Raw genomic sequence first — 15,990 nt, 5'->3', positions numbered from 1 at the left:
AATTTAATTTTATATAATAAGCAATATAGTTATATCTTTAAAATGTCCCGTATATTGCACGAGTTAAATAAACATACTGTAATCAATTAACACGTACGATGTCAAGATATGTATTTAAATGATAAATTCGTTGTACTATTTATTTATTAAATCTTTAATTTGTTTTTTTATTTATTATTAGGTTAGAAACATGTGTATTATATGTGATAGAACCAATGAAATATTAGATGATTTGCGGCGTATTAAATCGGAAAATTTAGAACGTCACATTAAACGGAGAACTTGTGAAAGATGAAAAGTATAAGGGTTGAAAGTAAAAAAAGTGTTGAGGTTAAATTGCAAAAGATGAAAAACTTTGGGTTGAAAGTAAAAAATTAAAAGGGTTAAATTGCAAAAGATGAAACTTTTGAATTAGAAGTAAAAAGTTAAATTAACCAAAGAGGTTAAAATACCAAAGATTGAAACTTTAGAATTAAATTCACAAAGATTGAAACTTTAGAGCTAAAAAGAAAATCAATTTCAGATTATGAAAACAAAAAAGATAAATAGATATAGTTAAATTGATGCTTAACAATATTATTATTATTATTATTTAATAGAAGAGATAAATAGAAAAATAAGAGTGAGAAATTACAGAGAATGACACGTGAAACCTCTTGTTGTAGAACCCCACTTGGGATTAAAATCAAAATACAAACATACCACATAAACCAACCAATCGTATAACCTGTTCTAAGAGTTTAATTAAAAGTTAAAACCACTTGATGTTGATCCGCACCTAGGACTATAGGAGAAACAAGTGAATCTCATCTCTTTAGCCATCATTGTCTCTCTTTAGTTCCAACATCTTACAAAACAAAAATTTCAAAATAATTACACATATTTTCCTTTTTCATTATGACACCTTTATGGCAACATCCATTAAAATATCACACCATTTTAAATTTGTGATGGCTCAACTATTAAATGCAACTAGTTTTTTCTATATCACGCGTTGTGACGAAACCGAGCAAATGATAATGTAAAACAAACGTGATTTGAAAATAAAGTATGTTGTTTAGAAATTCAAACCATTAGAACGATTTAGTTTATCATCGTGCCGTTTTATGATATCAAATAAATACTTTATTTTGAGTATAATCTCGTTTTAACAAAACTTATAACGAAATGTCAGGTAAAAAAATCAAGCATAACTAAGTACTTAAGTTTTTAGAATAAAGTTTTAAACGTAATTTATTAAAGAAGTATCAAATTAATCGACAAATTATTATATTAAAAAAAAAGAAAAAAACAATTATTAAAAAAAGGTAAAGGAAATATATGTTTAGAAAAAGAAAAATATGTTATTAAAAGTAAATCTTCTAAATATTAATAAAAGACTACAATTAATGCCATGTGGCAATTTCACCTTCAACTTCACAATTATATTTTTATTTTTATTTAAAAATATTTTGTTATCCTTATCCTTATTATTATTATTATTATTATTATTATTATTATTATTATTATTATTATTATTATTATTATTATTATTATTATTATTATTATCTATAAATCTCCTAATTCAATTTTAATATTATATATAAAAAATATTTTGTCATCCTTATCATTATTATTATTATTATTATTATTATTATTATTATTATTATTATTATTAAATCTCTCAATTTTAATTTTAATAACATACGGAGGAATAGTATATTTTCTGTCTTTTTGTTTTTTTTCTTTTTTTTTTTGTATTATGATTTTTCATTTTGTAACAATACTTTAGATTTTATAATTTGTGTCACAAAGGTTAAATAATTTTAGGTTTTTTAGTTTTTGTTTTACGTTTTTCTCGGATTTATTCGTCGTTCGTTGTTATTTAATACAGTGTTTTATAGTCACATTTGGCCCCGCATGGTTTTTTTTTTCATTCGTATTTGGTGGTCACATTTGGTCTTTTAATTTTTTTACCCCCACCAAATAATACGCATCGTTATAAATTCGACTCCTTCTACGTTTTACGTAACGTAAGTTACTTTTTGTTGGAAATTTTTGATGGACATCTCCGTTGAGAAGAGCAGACCACTTAACCGCTGAGAAGAGCAGACCACTTTATAATTGTTGCTTAGGTCATTTTTGATGGACATCAGGGTAAAGGGACGTATTGGGGCTTTAATCTCGGGTTCAAACCTAACAAGAGACTAGAATTTATGAATTCCATTTAGTTATTACGCATCAAGGGGCATGATCTCATGCAAGTCGAGGAGTCAACCTTAAACATAACTCAAAACAAGTTACGTTTACACGTGAGATTTTTTGGTGTTTAAAAAAAAACTTTTAAATGCAATTCAAATCCGTGATCGTTCAACTTTTTATGGGCAATTTAAAAATATCCATCAGTTTCTCTCTCATCTCTACAACAAGACAACAAGTACCAGAAACCAAACCAAAAACCTGCTTTCTTGTTTTCTTCAAATGCCATATGTCCATTTAACACAACTAACTGGATACATACATACATACATACATAAACATAAACGACACCGTTTTAATTAGTTAGAATGAAATGAGGTGTTTTCATTTTACTAACGGAGAGAGGAAACCAGACGGCGAAGACGTCGTCGTTTCGAGGTCATCTGCGAGAGTATCGTGGGCCCGGTCTCTGAGTGTAGCATCCAGCAGCGTTGATACGACTCGTCGTTCTGAGTTCGACTCTGAGTGTAGTGAGTTGGGTGACTCGGTGGGGTTTCTGGAGTTGCTGACTCAGCGTCGAGCGAATGATGTTAGGGTTTTTAAATTCTCGGAGTTGAAAGCGGCTACTAAAGGGTTTAATCGGACGCTTATGATTGGTGAAGGTGGGTTTGGTTGTGTTTATAGAGGAGTTGTTAAGGTCGCCGGTGACGGTGACGGTGATGGTGGTGGTGACGGTGGTGATCGGTTTTTGGATGTTGCTATTAAGCAATTGGATCGAAATGGTTTTCAGGCATGAAGTTTTTTTTCCCTTTTTTTTTAATTTATATTCTTAATTTTGTTTTTTTAAATAGTATTTAAGTGCTAAATAGTTAATACGGTAAAATATCGGATACCGGTCAAGGACTGATATTGCTGAATTTATATATATAGTGACTTAAGACTAACCAGTGGCGGATCTTGTCCGTTGAACGTGCCAGGGCCGAAAAACACGGGCACTAAAAAAAGCCCGGGCAACCCCGGGCCAAACATAGTATATATAAAAAATTTCGATCGAAATGCGGGAAATTAGCACTACGGCCGAAAAACTTGCCCGGGCCGTGGCCCTGCCACACCACAGACCTTCTAAGAACCGCCCCTGAGACTAACAATTTGGTATATTCTCCTACCGTTAAGAGATTAGTCTTTTGCAACAATTGTAGCAACTAGGAACTGACTAACAATTTGGGATTGCGTTTTCAACCTGATTATTTGATTATTGTGTTTTGAAATCGCAAAAAATCTATTTTGAGTGTTTGGTAAAAAGTTAATAAAAAGTGATTTTTTACGTTTTGTAGAGTTCAAAACGTGATAATCCATAAGTAGGTCACCCCTTGCTGCAGGAAAACGTGATAATCCAAAAACTGATTTTTTACGTTTTCACTTATTTATTTTTTTAAAATATATATACTTGCCAAACACTCAAATAGTTGATTATCTGATTATTGTGATATCAAACAACATAATCAAATCCAAACAATGTTGATTATCTGATTATTGTGATATCAAACAACATAATCAAATCCAAACACTATCTTTCTACAGCACGTTTTGTTACAGCTAATTATCTGATTCTGATTATTCAAAACGCATAATCTATTTTCAAAACTCAACCCCAAACACCCCCTAAAAACATTAACATTTAACAGTCACAACTAACAATTAATTAATTAAGACTTAAAACACTAATAGCAGCTATAAGAAGAAAGATGAATGGTAGAACTAAGAAGAAAGGTACTGATATTGGGAAAGTCGGTGATATATCGATCAATATCGCTGAAATTATCGGTACCGATATCTCGGTAGTGGAGTGTGAATTTGCTATGCATAGGAACACATAATTTGAATATTGATTATTTATTGACTTTGTATGTAGGATCATAGATATGTATTGCATAAGTTGGATTCATATTCATCTTATGTGGTCTCTTTTTTATTCATATGTTTTAGTTTTCAGGGGCATAAGGAATGGATCAACGAAGTTAACTTTCTAGGAGTGGTTAACCATCCAAATCTTGTGAAGTTAGTCGGATATTGTGCGGAAGATGATGAAAGAGGGATTCAAAGGCTGTTAGTTTATGAACTTATGAGCAATAAAAGTTTGGAGGATCATTTATTGGGTCGTTCGAAATCGCCTCTTTCTTGGATGACACGTTTACGAATTGCTGAAGGTGCGGCTCGTGGTCTGGCTTACCTACATGAAGAAATGGACTTTCAGGTTTCGTATTTTGATCTCTATTATTAGCTTATTTTACTTGGTTTATCGCCAAATAATTCATACACATGATCCGGCCCACTAAGTCGTTTTCCTTCATTATTTATGAGATTCGTAACTCCGAATGTAAGAAAAGTAATGTCCTTTTTTTTAACTCGGGCCCTTTTGTCGCCGACTTGCCTTTTTCAAGTTGTTCGAAGTATGAGTCTATTAAATTTTGGCACAACGTCATATCATTTATTGCAATTTGTCGAGACCTATCAGCCATTACTAATGAGCCATGTAACTTAAAGTTATGCCCCTTATATTGACCATGGCTATCTATATGTGTATATTAATCCACTTGTGTTATGGACTAATACCATTGCAAGGTATGGGACTTGTCCCACATCGGTTGTATGGGCAACTGATGTGGGGTTTATATACCAAATGGCTCTCTCACCCACCAGACTAGTCTTTTGGGTTGAGTTCTCTCGTTTGGTATGTAACATTGGTATCATAGCCAAACTCGGAGTGGTGGCCTGGAGAGAGCCAGCCGTGACCAACGAGGACCTTGGCCCTTAAGGATGGTCGATTGTTATGGACTAATACCATTGCAAAGTATGGGACTTGTCCCACAGGTATGGGACTTGTCCCACAGGTATGGGACTTGTCCCACATCGGTTGTTTGGGCAACTGATGTGGGGTGAGTTCTCTCGTTTGGTATGTAACAACTTGTTTGAGTAGTTGAGTATCGACCTCTTTATTTAACTGTCTTTCTTGAACATAACTACTAGGTTGTTTGGCAACTTCTGAATAGGTAAGTGCTAAACCAGTAAGAGGTCTGTGAACCATTAAGAGCCAGTATAATGCTTAACCATTCAGAAGCAAATGTCTGACCAATTCAGATAAGAGGTCTTAACCATCCAGACTCGGTATAATGCTTAACCATTCAGACATCTGCTCGCGAACCAAACAATCTGAACCATTGCTTTAAGTGTGATACATAAACTAACTAAAAACACATTTGTATGCACAAGTGTTTATGCGGTTCTTGCGCTTCTCTATATCTATGTATGTATTGTATTCATATTTCTCCTTGCTAAACGTAGATATTTTCCTTCACATTAATATGACAATTTAGCCGAACAACTTTCAAAGTTCGTCAAATTTGGTAACAAGAAAATAAATATACTAATTTTGGCAACTTTTTCTTTTTATGCAGTTAATCTTTCGAGATTTTAAAACGTCAAACATTCTTCTGGATGAAGATTTTACACCGAAGCTCTCAGATTTTGGATTGGCTAGACAGGGCCCCGCTGCCGGACTGACCCACGTTTCCACAGTCGTAAGTTCATTTCTCTACACGGACCGACATTAATAACTTCAGGATGTATTTATCGGACTAACACTTTATTTATATTTCAAAGGTTGTTGGGACAGTAGGTTACGCAGCTCCAGAATACGTACAGACGGGTAGATTAACATCTAAAAGTGATGTTTGGAGCTTTGGGGTGGTCCTATACGAGCTTATCACGGGTAGGCGAGCAGTGGAACGAAACTTACCGCGAAACGAACAAAAGCTTTTGGAATGGGTCAAACCTTACATTTCAGATTCAAAAAAATTCCACCTCATTATCGATCCGCGCCTCGAAGGAGATTACCCGATTAAATCGGTTCATAAACTCGCACATCTAGCCAACAAATGCCTTACGAAGAATCCTAAATCCCGGCCCAAAATGAGCGAAGTGGTCGAGATGTTAGGGAACATCATTGATGATGTCATGCCACCTCAAGAGGAACCCGAAGCCCAAACCGAAACGGAAACGGAAACCCAAGTTGCGGAAGAAAATGAAGACGGTCTAGGCGAAGAGGGATGTGGGGTTAACTATGTGAGGCGGGTTTTTGAATTTAAAGAATTGGTTAGTTTGAGAAACCGATCGTGTGGGAGATTAGATTGGCGGTATTGGACACACGGGAGTCGTTGAAATAAGCGGTTCGGATTCGGGCCTTTGTGTTTTGTATCACATTTGTTTGTATTCTACTTCATAAAACTATGATGGGCAAGTTCAGGTGGTTTTTTTTTACTCTGAACAAGGTCTAAGACGTCTAGTTTATATGGCGGTCCAAATAGCTTGTGTCTTGCAAATATCTTGCTCGAAATTCGGTCGTTTAAATTTTAGACCGAACTGAGCTGGCTTGTTTAAGTTTCGAGAGTCACGGTCGGCTTGCTCTTTGGTTCATGAATAAAAATTTAATTTTTACTTTAGTTTTAGGCTAGGTTGTAAAGCCCAATACCCAATTTCAAGCCCATTCCAATCCCCATTATTTTCTTGAATTACTTCCCTTCCCCTAAATCGTTCACTCACCAACCAGAATTTTTCAGTGGCCCCTAAATCAACAGTTTCTTTTAGAGATATATATTTTTTTGAACGAAAAATTTAGATCAGCGATGGATCATCGGAGTATAATCGTGCGACCAGCAGAACCACTCGATCATATCCATCTCCACTAGACAATAATGCCTATACACCAATTCAGGAAAATGATCTAAATTTAGAGTTCGATGCATACGTTGAAAATTGGTTCTTCATGGCAACGTCTTTTTTTATAAAGGCAAATTGTAAATAAATAATCCCACCTAACTCAATTTGACTGATAATAATCCCAAGTCAGTTATTGGCCGATAATAATTCGAACTGGTCAAAAATTTTTTTTTAGTAAAATAGTCCGCCGTTAAAATAGCTTAACGGAGTTAAGTTTTTTTCCGAATTACAAACCGATATTTTAGGGATTTTGATCAGAACGAGGATACGAGTCGATTGATGTAAAACTTACCTCGAAATACTGCCCCAACACACGAAAACGGTGCTTCAATTCGGGTGTTTAAATTTCCAATTAACAAAAATCAAGCCATTTCGAGAACAATTTCGAGGTAAGTTTTACATCAATCGGTTCGTATCCTCGTTCTGATCAAAAGGCCTAAAACATCGGTTTGTAATTCGGAAAAAAACTTAGCTCCGTTAAGCTATTTTAACGGCAGACTATTTTATAAAAAAAATTGACCAGTTCGTATTATTATCCAGCAATAACTGACTTGTTATTATTATCGGCCAAATTGAATTAGGTAGGAGGATTATTTATTTCCAATTCGCCTTTTATAAATACATTTATAAAAGATGGTAGCACCAAGGACACTTTACACTTAAATAATAACTAGGGTTTGTTCATGGCAGCATTTGGTATATATTGTTAAGAACTGGTCGACCCTTGGTGTAATTCAAAATAAAGTTTCAAAAAGTGAGAGGGATATCACAAAGTCAGCACCAAAAAGGCACATTAAGCTTGTTAAGTGGGAGTGGGGCAACATTCAAAATTGGCCCATTATTCATAACCTACCAGCACCCATAAAACACATTCAAAATTGGCCCATTATTCTAACGTTACTCTCCCAAAATTGGCCCATTAAGCTTGCTCACTTGGTAGAGGCTCTTGCCTCTTAGTGGGAGGTCTTGGGTTCAATCCCAAGCAAAGGTGAGTTATTTGTAAATATAGTAGTTTGGGAGAGTAACGTTAGCCATTCAAAAAAAAAAAAATAATAAATTTAAAACTTTAGATCAATCACATGATAATATATTTAGTAAAATGTATACCTCACAGGATATTATACTTTAAATGAATTGTTGAATTATAGAGTTTGATAAGCTCAAAATCAGGTTAATATTGGATGTTTACACATACACTAACCTGACTTAGGCTAGTGTTTAAGGGTAAGATTCGAATATACAGTCTTCTAAAAATAAAAAGTCATAGGAAGGGTATCAAACGGACTCCGATTGAACTCATTTTAGCGGCATTGGAACCGTGTCGTCAAACTCTATGATCTTAGATTTTAGGTTTTTCACATTTGGATTTTTAGCTTGTAGATTTTAGAATTTTTGTTTAGATCATTGTGTATTTTTATTTAGCATTGTGTTTTTTCTGTTCATGTGTCTTTTTTGCAATCCACTGTGTTTTTTTTCCTCTATATTTTGTGATGCATTGTGTGTTATATTTTGCGTTTCATTGTGTCTTTGTAGTTTGTACCCTCTTTCCTAATTTAGGAGACTTCGTATGATAACTTTATCCAATGTTTAAAACTATGTCGTTTTAGTTCATTTATATCAAAACCACCATGTTTTAGTTGATTTATATCCTAACACGATATTTTTGTTAAATACCTAAAAACTTGATTTTTGTAATTTTACTCTCCACACCAAAGTTTCTTTAGATCACAAAGTATCATGGACACAAAAAGTGTGTACTCAATGTTATATAAGCAAGATTTGACGATAAAAACATTACACATGAAACAGATTTTTATACGAAAAATAAAAATTAGAAAAAATAGTTTTTACATATTAATTCTGGCATAGGGTTGAAAGTTTGATGCAATTTATAAGTTACCAAGTTGGTCAAAACTAATTAAATTCTAAATTTTGAGTTATTCCAAAATCATATGATTTTATGTGAGGGCCGGTCCAAGCGTAAGTATTTTGAGGCTTGGGCTTTGGGCTTTCAAATACAGGGCCTCAGCTTTAAAAAAAATTAGTAATAATTATATATGACATTTGGGCTGGGTTACAATAGATATTATTGATGTATAGCGGATTTGTAGGGGTGCTGCATATGGAGCATTGTATTTAGGTGGCAATTGTGATTCATTCGATTTTATTTTAGGAGAAAGACCTAATTTTTACTTCCCTCTAGGCCACGAAAATAGTTGAGCCCACGCGGCTTATGTAAAGAAATGTGTAAACACTTTAGACGATTTCGTCTACGTAAACATGACGTATGCATGCCTTCAAAGTCTCAAAAACTTAATTTAAAACAACCTCATGTATCATTTAGTATTTTTAAAATAATGAATCTTGTTGATGCGAGAAAAAAACAAAAAAAGAACAGCTACACACGTCCTTTTCTTTATAAATCTTCACTCTCTTCATTACTTATATTAAACATTTAAAAAATATGATATGGCCATACAAATTCAAGTTTTATATATTTCTATGAAGATCTTTGATTAAATACAAACTCAAATAAGATTAACCCCACAACAAACTATACAACTATTTTACCAAAACCAACATTGTTCTTCTTCCCTTATGTTCTTGCACTCACTTACTATATATAGCCGAAGGCGAAGGCCGCGGATAGGCGGCGGAACGCTCACCGCTAGCGGCACCACCGTCTTGAGAAACTAAGCGCCTCGTTTGTGCCTCGTTGGCGGAATGTCTTCGTAACCTTGCCGCCTTCTTTGGATCTTGAAGTAACTCTAGTTCTTTAACCACATCTACCATGCTCGGCCTCAACCTTGGGTCCGTCGAAATGCATCGTAGGGCTAGGTTAGCTGTGGCGTGGGCCCCGTTTAAAGTGTATTGACCTTCTAGACGGTTGTCAAGAATCCGAAAAAGTTTCCGTTTGTGGGGTAGGTAGGGTTTGGCCCATGCAACTAGACTTTGTTCACCCGTGGGTCGGTTTTTGTCTATGGCTCTTCGGCCCGACAACATTTCGATGAGGACCACTCCAAAACTATAAACGTCACTTTTCGTGGATAAATGACCTATAAATGACCAAACATAAGACGATTAGATAAAAGAAAAAAAGTACTAAAGTTGAGAGAAAAGAAAAAAAGTACTAAAGTTGAGAGAAAAGAAAAAAAGTACTAAAGTTGAGAGAAGAAGACGTTAGTTAGTATACCGGTGGCTAAATATTCAGGGGCGGCATAACCATAGGTCCCCATGACCCGTGTCGAAACATGGCTTTTGTCGCCGGTGGGCCCGTCTTTAGCTAGCCCAAAATCGGAGAGTTTAGCATTGTACTCCTGTTTAAAAGAAACAATTAGTGGATAATTAATTGATTTAACCATTTAATTTAAAAAAGTACATCACAGATGACATACCGAATCAAGTAACACATTAGAAGTCTTAAAATCCCGATAAATCACTTTAGTTTCGGCACTATGAAGAAAAGCTAGTCCTTTAGCGGCGCCAAGAGCAACCTTTAACCGGAGACTCCATGTTAGCGGTTGAAAATAAGATCCTTCTGTAAAAAAAAAAAGTACAAACCCATCAATCATATGAAAAACTCGATCTTTTTATGTTGTGCTAAACGTAACTCACCCCTTATATTTTTTTTACCGATTGTAACCCCTTATCTCTCTACTTTACTCGATAGAGGATACGTTTACCATACAGAAGTACGTTTAGCCAACCCATCTTTTTAACGTATGAAATCGTTATAACTTTTAAGAAAACACGACTTACTCCTGAACAAGTGATTCTCCAAGCTGCCTCGTGGCATGAACTCGTAAACTAGAAGCCGATGTTCGTCTTCCAAACAATACCCAATCAAATTCACGAGATTCGGGTGCGAAAACTGCCCTAAATAGTTCACTTCCGCCTACAATAATCATACACAATTTGGATCATAAACATATCAATTATGACATAAATGGAATTATTTAAACGTGAACACACCCCCTAAAATCTACTCATAAAATCTAGAGTAAATTACAAAAATCGTCCTTTATGTATGTCACTTTATTGCAAACTGTGTCCTTTATCTTCAATAATTACAGAGAACGTACTCAATGTTTGCAAACCCTTGTAAGATATGTCCTTTAGTCCTAACTCAGTTAATTTTTTTGTGGTTAAATCTGACCAAATGGACCCCACATGAGGGGATTTTGGTAATTTTACTCTCATGTGGGGTCCATTTGGTTAGAATTAACCACAAAAATACCCTTATGTGGGGTCCATTTGGTCAGATTTAACTATAAAAATTAACTGAGTTAGGGCTAAAGGACATAACTTGCAAGGGTTTGCAAACATTGAGTACGTTTTCTGTAATTATTGAAGACAAACGACATAGTTTGCAATAAGTGACATACATAAAGGACGATTTTTGTAATTTACTCTAAAATCTAATGGAAATGAGGTTTACCAGCCATTCTCTGTGACCTTGAAAACTTTCTGCATTAAGTCTTTTGACAGCAACAACGACTCCAGACCCCGGTTTTGAAGCGGCGAACGATTGTTCATCGATCCACCCTTTATAAACCGACCCGAACCCACCTTCGCCCAACACGCTATCGGGCCGAAAATTTCTCGTAGCCATTCGAAGATCCGAATAATTAAAACTCTTCAAGTTACAAGATTGCAAGATTTCACCTTCGCTCCGGGGGATCGGAGGGTTGCAGTTGCTGCCACTTGAATTACCATTATCATTTCCTTCTGTACTTCCAGTTCTTGAACTCACCCCTAAATTATTATCAACAAATATATAATAAAATCAGATAATTTTATTATGATTTCAGAATATTCTTATCCCTTTTTATCAATTCCTTAATGGGTATTTAAAATTGATTCAATTCCATCATAACCCTAATTTCAAAATTGAATCTTGATAAATTATAACAATAAAAAGATTCTCAAAAACAGAGAAGTTCTTGAACTCACCCCTAAATTATTAAACAAGTAATAAAATCAAATAAATTTATTTTGATTTTAGAATATTCTCATCCCTTTTTATTAATTCTTTAATGGGTATTTCAAATTGATTCAATTCCCACATAACCCTAATTTCAAAATCTAAACTCGACAATTATACTAAAAAAAAAAAGATTCCCAAAAACAGAAAATTGATCATTACAAACCCTAAAAAACTGCATTAATATTAATAAAACACAAGAAATCAGTACCTGTGTGATATGGGCTTTCAGCTTTGATTCTAGCACTCAAACAAATACCCATTGAAATGATTATTATTATTCTTGAAAGTGGGTGTCTTTTTTCACTTCAACAAGATTCTTGAAACAACAAGATTTTATAAAAAGAAAAGCAGATCTGATCTGGGTGTTGTGAAAAAGGTGAAAAGAGATAACATGCAACTCTGTTTTATCACATGAAAGAAAGATATGGGGCAATCTTTTGCACTGGAACCAAGTTTCACAGTTAACTATGCCACAATTAAATTAAAAAAAAAAAAAAATCTTTTTTTAACAATTTGTGGTGAAAAAAGATGAATTTGCAGAAACCCACAACGAGGTTCAGTAGCAAGATTATGAATCTTGATTTGTACCTCGTTTTTATGAATTTTGTTTTTAATTTGGTGGTGGCCGGTGGATGGTGGGTGATTAGAAAGATTTTTGGTGGGTGTTTAGGCAACAATTGGTGAGTGGGGTGGTGGATATAGTTTGAGATAAAGTGTATTAATGGCGGATTTGGCTGCTAAATACTTGGTAGTGATATGGATATTAGCCGGTAGCCGGTAGCCGGTGGCCGGTGGGTGGCTCATTCACACTACTATCTAGTTTGCTTCATTTCACACACTCATGAGTCATGACTCACCAACTAGTTTTATTTTGAGTAGTTTTTAACAAACTATATTTTGTTAGTTTGTTTCCTCATAATTTTTTAAACCCAATTTTGGCCACCGCAATCTTTAAATTGGAGAGACAAGTTATCTTATTCTGGTCAGATTACATTGTCTTAATCGGGTTTTTACTGGCTTTAGAGTTTGGCTTGGATGTTCTCCTGGAAAACCCTACCGCATGCTGTCACTTGACAGTCGTTGTGCCACCACAAGAGCAGAACTCTCTGGTGTAACACACGGTAGAATGAAAACTCGGGTGGTTCAGGATTCGAATTGAGAACCTTGCACAAAACCTACCTCAAATCCTTCATTGTCTAAATTCACCAAAAGTGACACAAGTAGAGATTGAACTTGTGTATGCATTAGGCCACAGGTGAGGATGTAACTTGTTTCCTCATATTTGATGTTTAATCGAGAGTGTTTAGCTTAAGGATTTTTTTTTCTTTTTTAAGTAACTAAGCTAATAAATATGTTTTGAAGTGTTTGGATGAAGTAAAAGAAATTGTATTACATTTTAGGGTGTAGAGAGTGGCTAGACACTTGAAAGTGGTAAACTTTAAAATCAACTAATAAGAGTGTGACATGTCATTCAACCTTAATTGTTTAAACTATGCTCAAAAGTGTTGGCAATGGTTAGACACTTCATGTATTGGTAAACTATTTAAAAAAATGTGTGATTGGTTGAGATGGCATTGACCCCACCACACACCCCCCTCTCTCTCCTTCCCTCCATCTCCCCGCTTCGGCAAACCCTTACTGCTTCTCCATCTTTACCGAGTGGCAAAACCCACCGGCGGCGGTGTTACCGCTTTGCCGAGTGAGTTTGCCGCCCACTCCGGACACCCTTATGTTAGAAATAAACAACTTCTATAATCATTTTTTAAGTGGGTATGATTATGGTGGTTGTTGTAATCACTTTTTTAAGTAAGCATTGTCACACCCTGTTTTTATTGTTGATTTATAAAATTCACCGGGATAACCCTTTACAAAAAAAAAAAAAAAACAAACATATGTAATTCCATGAATCCTCTAAACTTGAAGTAAATTAAATTTCGCGTTTATGTGATTTAAAAAAAATATATTAAAAAATGTCCATTGTATATTAGTTATTAAAGAAAATAAAAAATAGCTATTATTTTATATCTTTATTTTAATTTGTCCTTTTACCCCATGCGTTGCGGTGATAATTTGTTTGGTGTTCATTCGCTTCATTACAGTATCAATACATTTCACCAATCCATTGGCGAAGCCTTATCCCCCGGTCCCATTGATTTTTTGCTCGTAATGTTAATTTTACCGAAAATTTCTGAATTTTTTTATTGTAAAATATTGGATTTTAAAAGTCTGGTCTCCACTAAGTTTCCGTTCAAACTCTGCTACTTCGCCCATCAAAAGGAAAATTCTTTATGTCTTCAACCGTTTTACCAATAAAGATGTATCGATTGTTAAACTCTTTCCCGTTTCTTGTCTTTCAAATTTGCCAAAGCGTGTCGTAAGAAGAACAACAACAATCAACTTCTTCTAAGATTTGAAACCTTTAGCATTGTCAACCACTTGTAGCAGTGCCCTACTCACTTCAAGTCAAACACTAACTAATAAAATACGAATGACCCCATAATATGTAGCATAGAAAAAGTCAAACAAATGCTTTTAAGACTTTAAAGGTTACATAGGTGTCCCAGTTGTGAAAAGGGTTGGCCAAAAATATTCCTCCATTTTTTACAAATACACCCCCCCCCCCTCGTATCTAATCATTCACTAATATCTTTTTGGACCAGCGTTTAAAGGACGTACAAGAGACACGATGAGTTATACTAGCATTTTAAGCGTTTTAACATGTGTATGGAATGGTGAATTGGGTTCTACGTGCATTAATAACAGGTATTAATATAGTAAAAGATAGAATAAAAAGGGTATGAGAAAAATATTTTAGGAGTGTGGTAATATGATGACCCTTAATACCCGGTATAAGGGTGTATAAGAGGGTAAACCGGGTCAAATGAGTGTTTAATAAACAGGAAGTGAATAAGTAACAACTTGTACATTTACCTACCTCCAAGTGTGTGACATTTGTTTTATATATTTTAGTCACCTTTTTTAAAGTTGAGTTACAGATAGGACTGTAGGATGATCAAATAAGCAAAATTAATGTACCTTTTCTAACCGGCTTTTTAGGTAGACACTGCACAAGTAAGACAAAAACTTAAACATGTTTTATTAAAGTTTAGATGCCATTAACATACTAATTATAAGTACAATGACTAGTATGAATAAAAAGGGATAATGAATTTTAATAATCCAAACTATTAGCTGTTGGCCGACAACGGTTCCAACTTCAAAAATAACCAGTGGTGGTCCTACATTTTCACATATTGTAAACCAATAGACTTTTATTAACAGAACCTTAATTTCTTTTTGTCTCCTTATCCATTTCGGTTTAATAAAAGTTCATTGGTTTACAATATATGAAAAGGTGAGACCACTGGTTATTTTTTAAGTTGGGACCGTTGTCGGCCAACGACTAATAGTTAGGATTGTTAAAATCCACTATTCCGAATAAAAAAATGGTACCGTGGCCCAACAGATATTAAAAAAAAACTGATATACACATATCTACTTGATGTTTTAAAAGTGTTTTTAAAAGAGATATTGAGAAATGTAACAGAATCAATGAGAAATCAGAAATATATATAATATTAAATGGTTAACTAATATAAACTTAGGTTAACTAAATATGTACAGCAATCCATTATTTGCATATAAATGTTATGTAATATTGTTTATTGGACGATCCGGTTCATAAAATCACCTAGCCAGAAAAGTAACGAGATACGTATATAGCTTTTGCACTAGTGGTTTTTCTAATTCGCTCAGAAGTGGCCTTGTGCTACTTGATTAGCGTATAACTGAACCACATGCCACCAATGGTTTCAAATTTGTGATAGTTTTTCCTTAACTATTATGGGGGTGGTAGTCTCGCGCGCGCGCTGGAAGGGGGGGGGTTGGTTAAAAAACTAGTGTAGTTTGTGGTAATAAATCTCGATCGCCCCCCTTAAAAGTTTTGTTAAACTCCTTAGAAAATAAATCATAAATCACCACTTGGTGTATGGAAAACACTACGTCAAGTTTAAAGTTGCAATGGTTTGTTTAGAGTTTGGGTCTGTTTT

General features: G+C 34.5%; 2 protein-coding genes across 3 annotated transcripts; one reads left to right on the top strand and one right to left on the bottom strand.

Annotated features, from left to right (window-relative positions):
- The first annotated feature begins 2,365 nt into the window (after positions 1–2,365).
- LOC118481109 (serine/threonine-protein kinase PCRK1-like) lies at positions 2,366–6,672 on the top strand. Of its 2 annotated transcripts, none has more exons than XM_035976222.1 (4): positions 2,366–2,968; positions 4,172–4,432; positions 5,634–5,756; positions 5,839–6,672. In XM_035976222.1, the coding sequence occupies exons 1-4, from the start codon at positions 2,552–2,554 to the stop codon at positions 6,394–6,396; spliced, it is 1,359 nt and encodes a 452-aa protein (XP_035832115.1). In that variant the 5' UTR covers positions 2,366–2,551; the 3' UTR covers positions 6,397–6,672. The 2 variants fall into 2 exon arrangements, with proteins under 2 accessions (XP_035832115.1, XP_035832116.1); XM_035976223.1 differs by having other exon boundaries at positions 4,165–4,432.
- Positions 6,673–9,364: 2,692 nt separating this feature from the next.
- Positions 9,365–12,802, bottom strand: LOC118481108 (probable serine/threonine-protein kinase PBL10). Its single transcript, XM_035976221.1, has 6 exons — positions 12,150–12,802; positions 11,393–11,709; positions 10,714–10,849; positions 10,350–10,492; positions 10,148–10,271; positions 9,365–10,010 (listed from the first exon to the last, which is right to left on the bottom strand). The coding sequence occupies exons 1-6, from the start codon at positions 12,199–12,201 to the stop codon at positions 9,565–9,567; spliced, it is 1,218 nt and encodes a 405-aa protein (XP_035832114.1). The 5' UTR covers positions 12,202–12,802; the 3' UTR covers positions 9,365–9,564.
- Between the last annotated feature and the right edge of the window lie 3,188 nt (positions 12,803–15,990).

Source organism: Helianthus annuus, chromosome 8, assembly GCF_002127325.2.
Source record: "Helianthus annuus cultivar XRQ/B chromosome 8, HanXRQr2.0-SUNRISE, whole genome shotgun sequence".
In the NCBI taxonomy this organism is placed as follows: domain Eukaryota; kingdom Viridiplantae; phylum Streptophyta; class Magnoliopsida; order Asterales; family Asteraceae; genus Helianthus; species Helianthus annuus.
Note: the sequence above shows the minus strand (reverse complement) of the source record. Positions and strands in the feature narration are given on the sequence as shown.

What these genes read in the sequence shown, in the direction of transcription:
- LOC118481108 (XM_035976221.1), bottom strand. Translation starts at nt 12,201, where the DNA reads ATGGGTATTTGTTTGAGTGCTAGAATCAAAGCTGAAAGCCCATATCAC. An exon ending in TGAAAGCCCATATCACACAG is followed by an intron (nt 11,710 to 12,149) that starts GTACTGATTTCT and finishes ATAATAATTTAG; the next exon opens with GGGTGAGTTCAAGAACTGGA. An exon ending in CCCTGAATATTTAGCCACCG is followed by an intron (nt 10,011 to 10,147) that starts GTATACTAACTA and finishes GGTCATTTATAG; the next exon opens with GTCATTTATCCACGAAAAGT.
- LOC118481109 (XM_035976222.1), top strand. Translation starts at nt 2,552, where the DNA reads ATGAGGTGTTTTCATTTTACTAACGGAGAGAGGAAACCAGACGGCGAA. An exon ending in ATGAAGAAATGGACTTTCAG is followed by an intron (nt 4,433 to 5,633) that starts GTTTCGTATTTT and finishes CTTTTTATGCAG; the next exon opens with TTAATCTTTCGAGATTTTAA. An exon ending in TGACCCACGTTTCCACAGTC is followed by an intron (nt 5,757 to 5,838) that starts GTAAGTTCATTT and finishes TATATTTCAAAG; the next exon opens with GTTGTTGGGACAGTAGGTTA.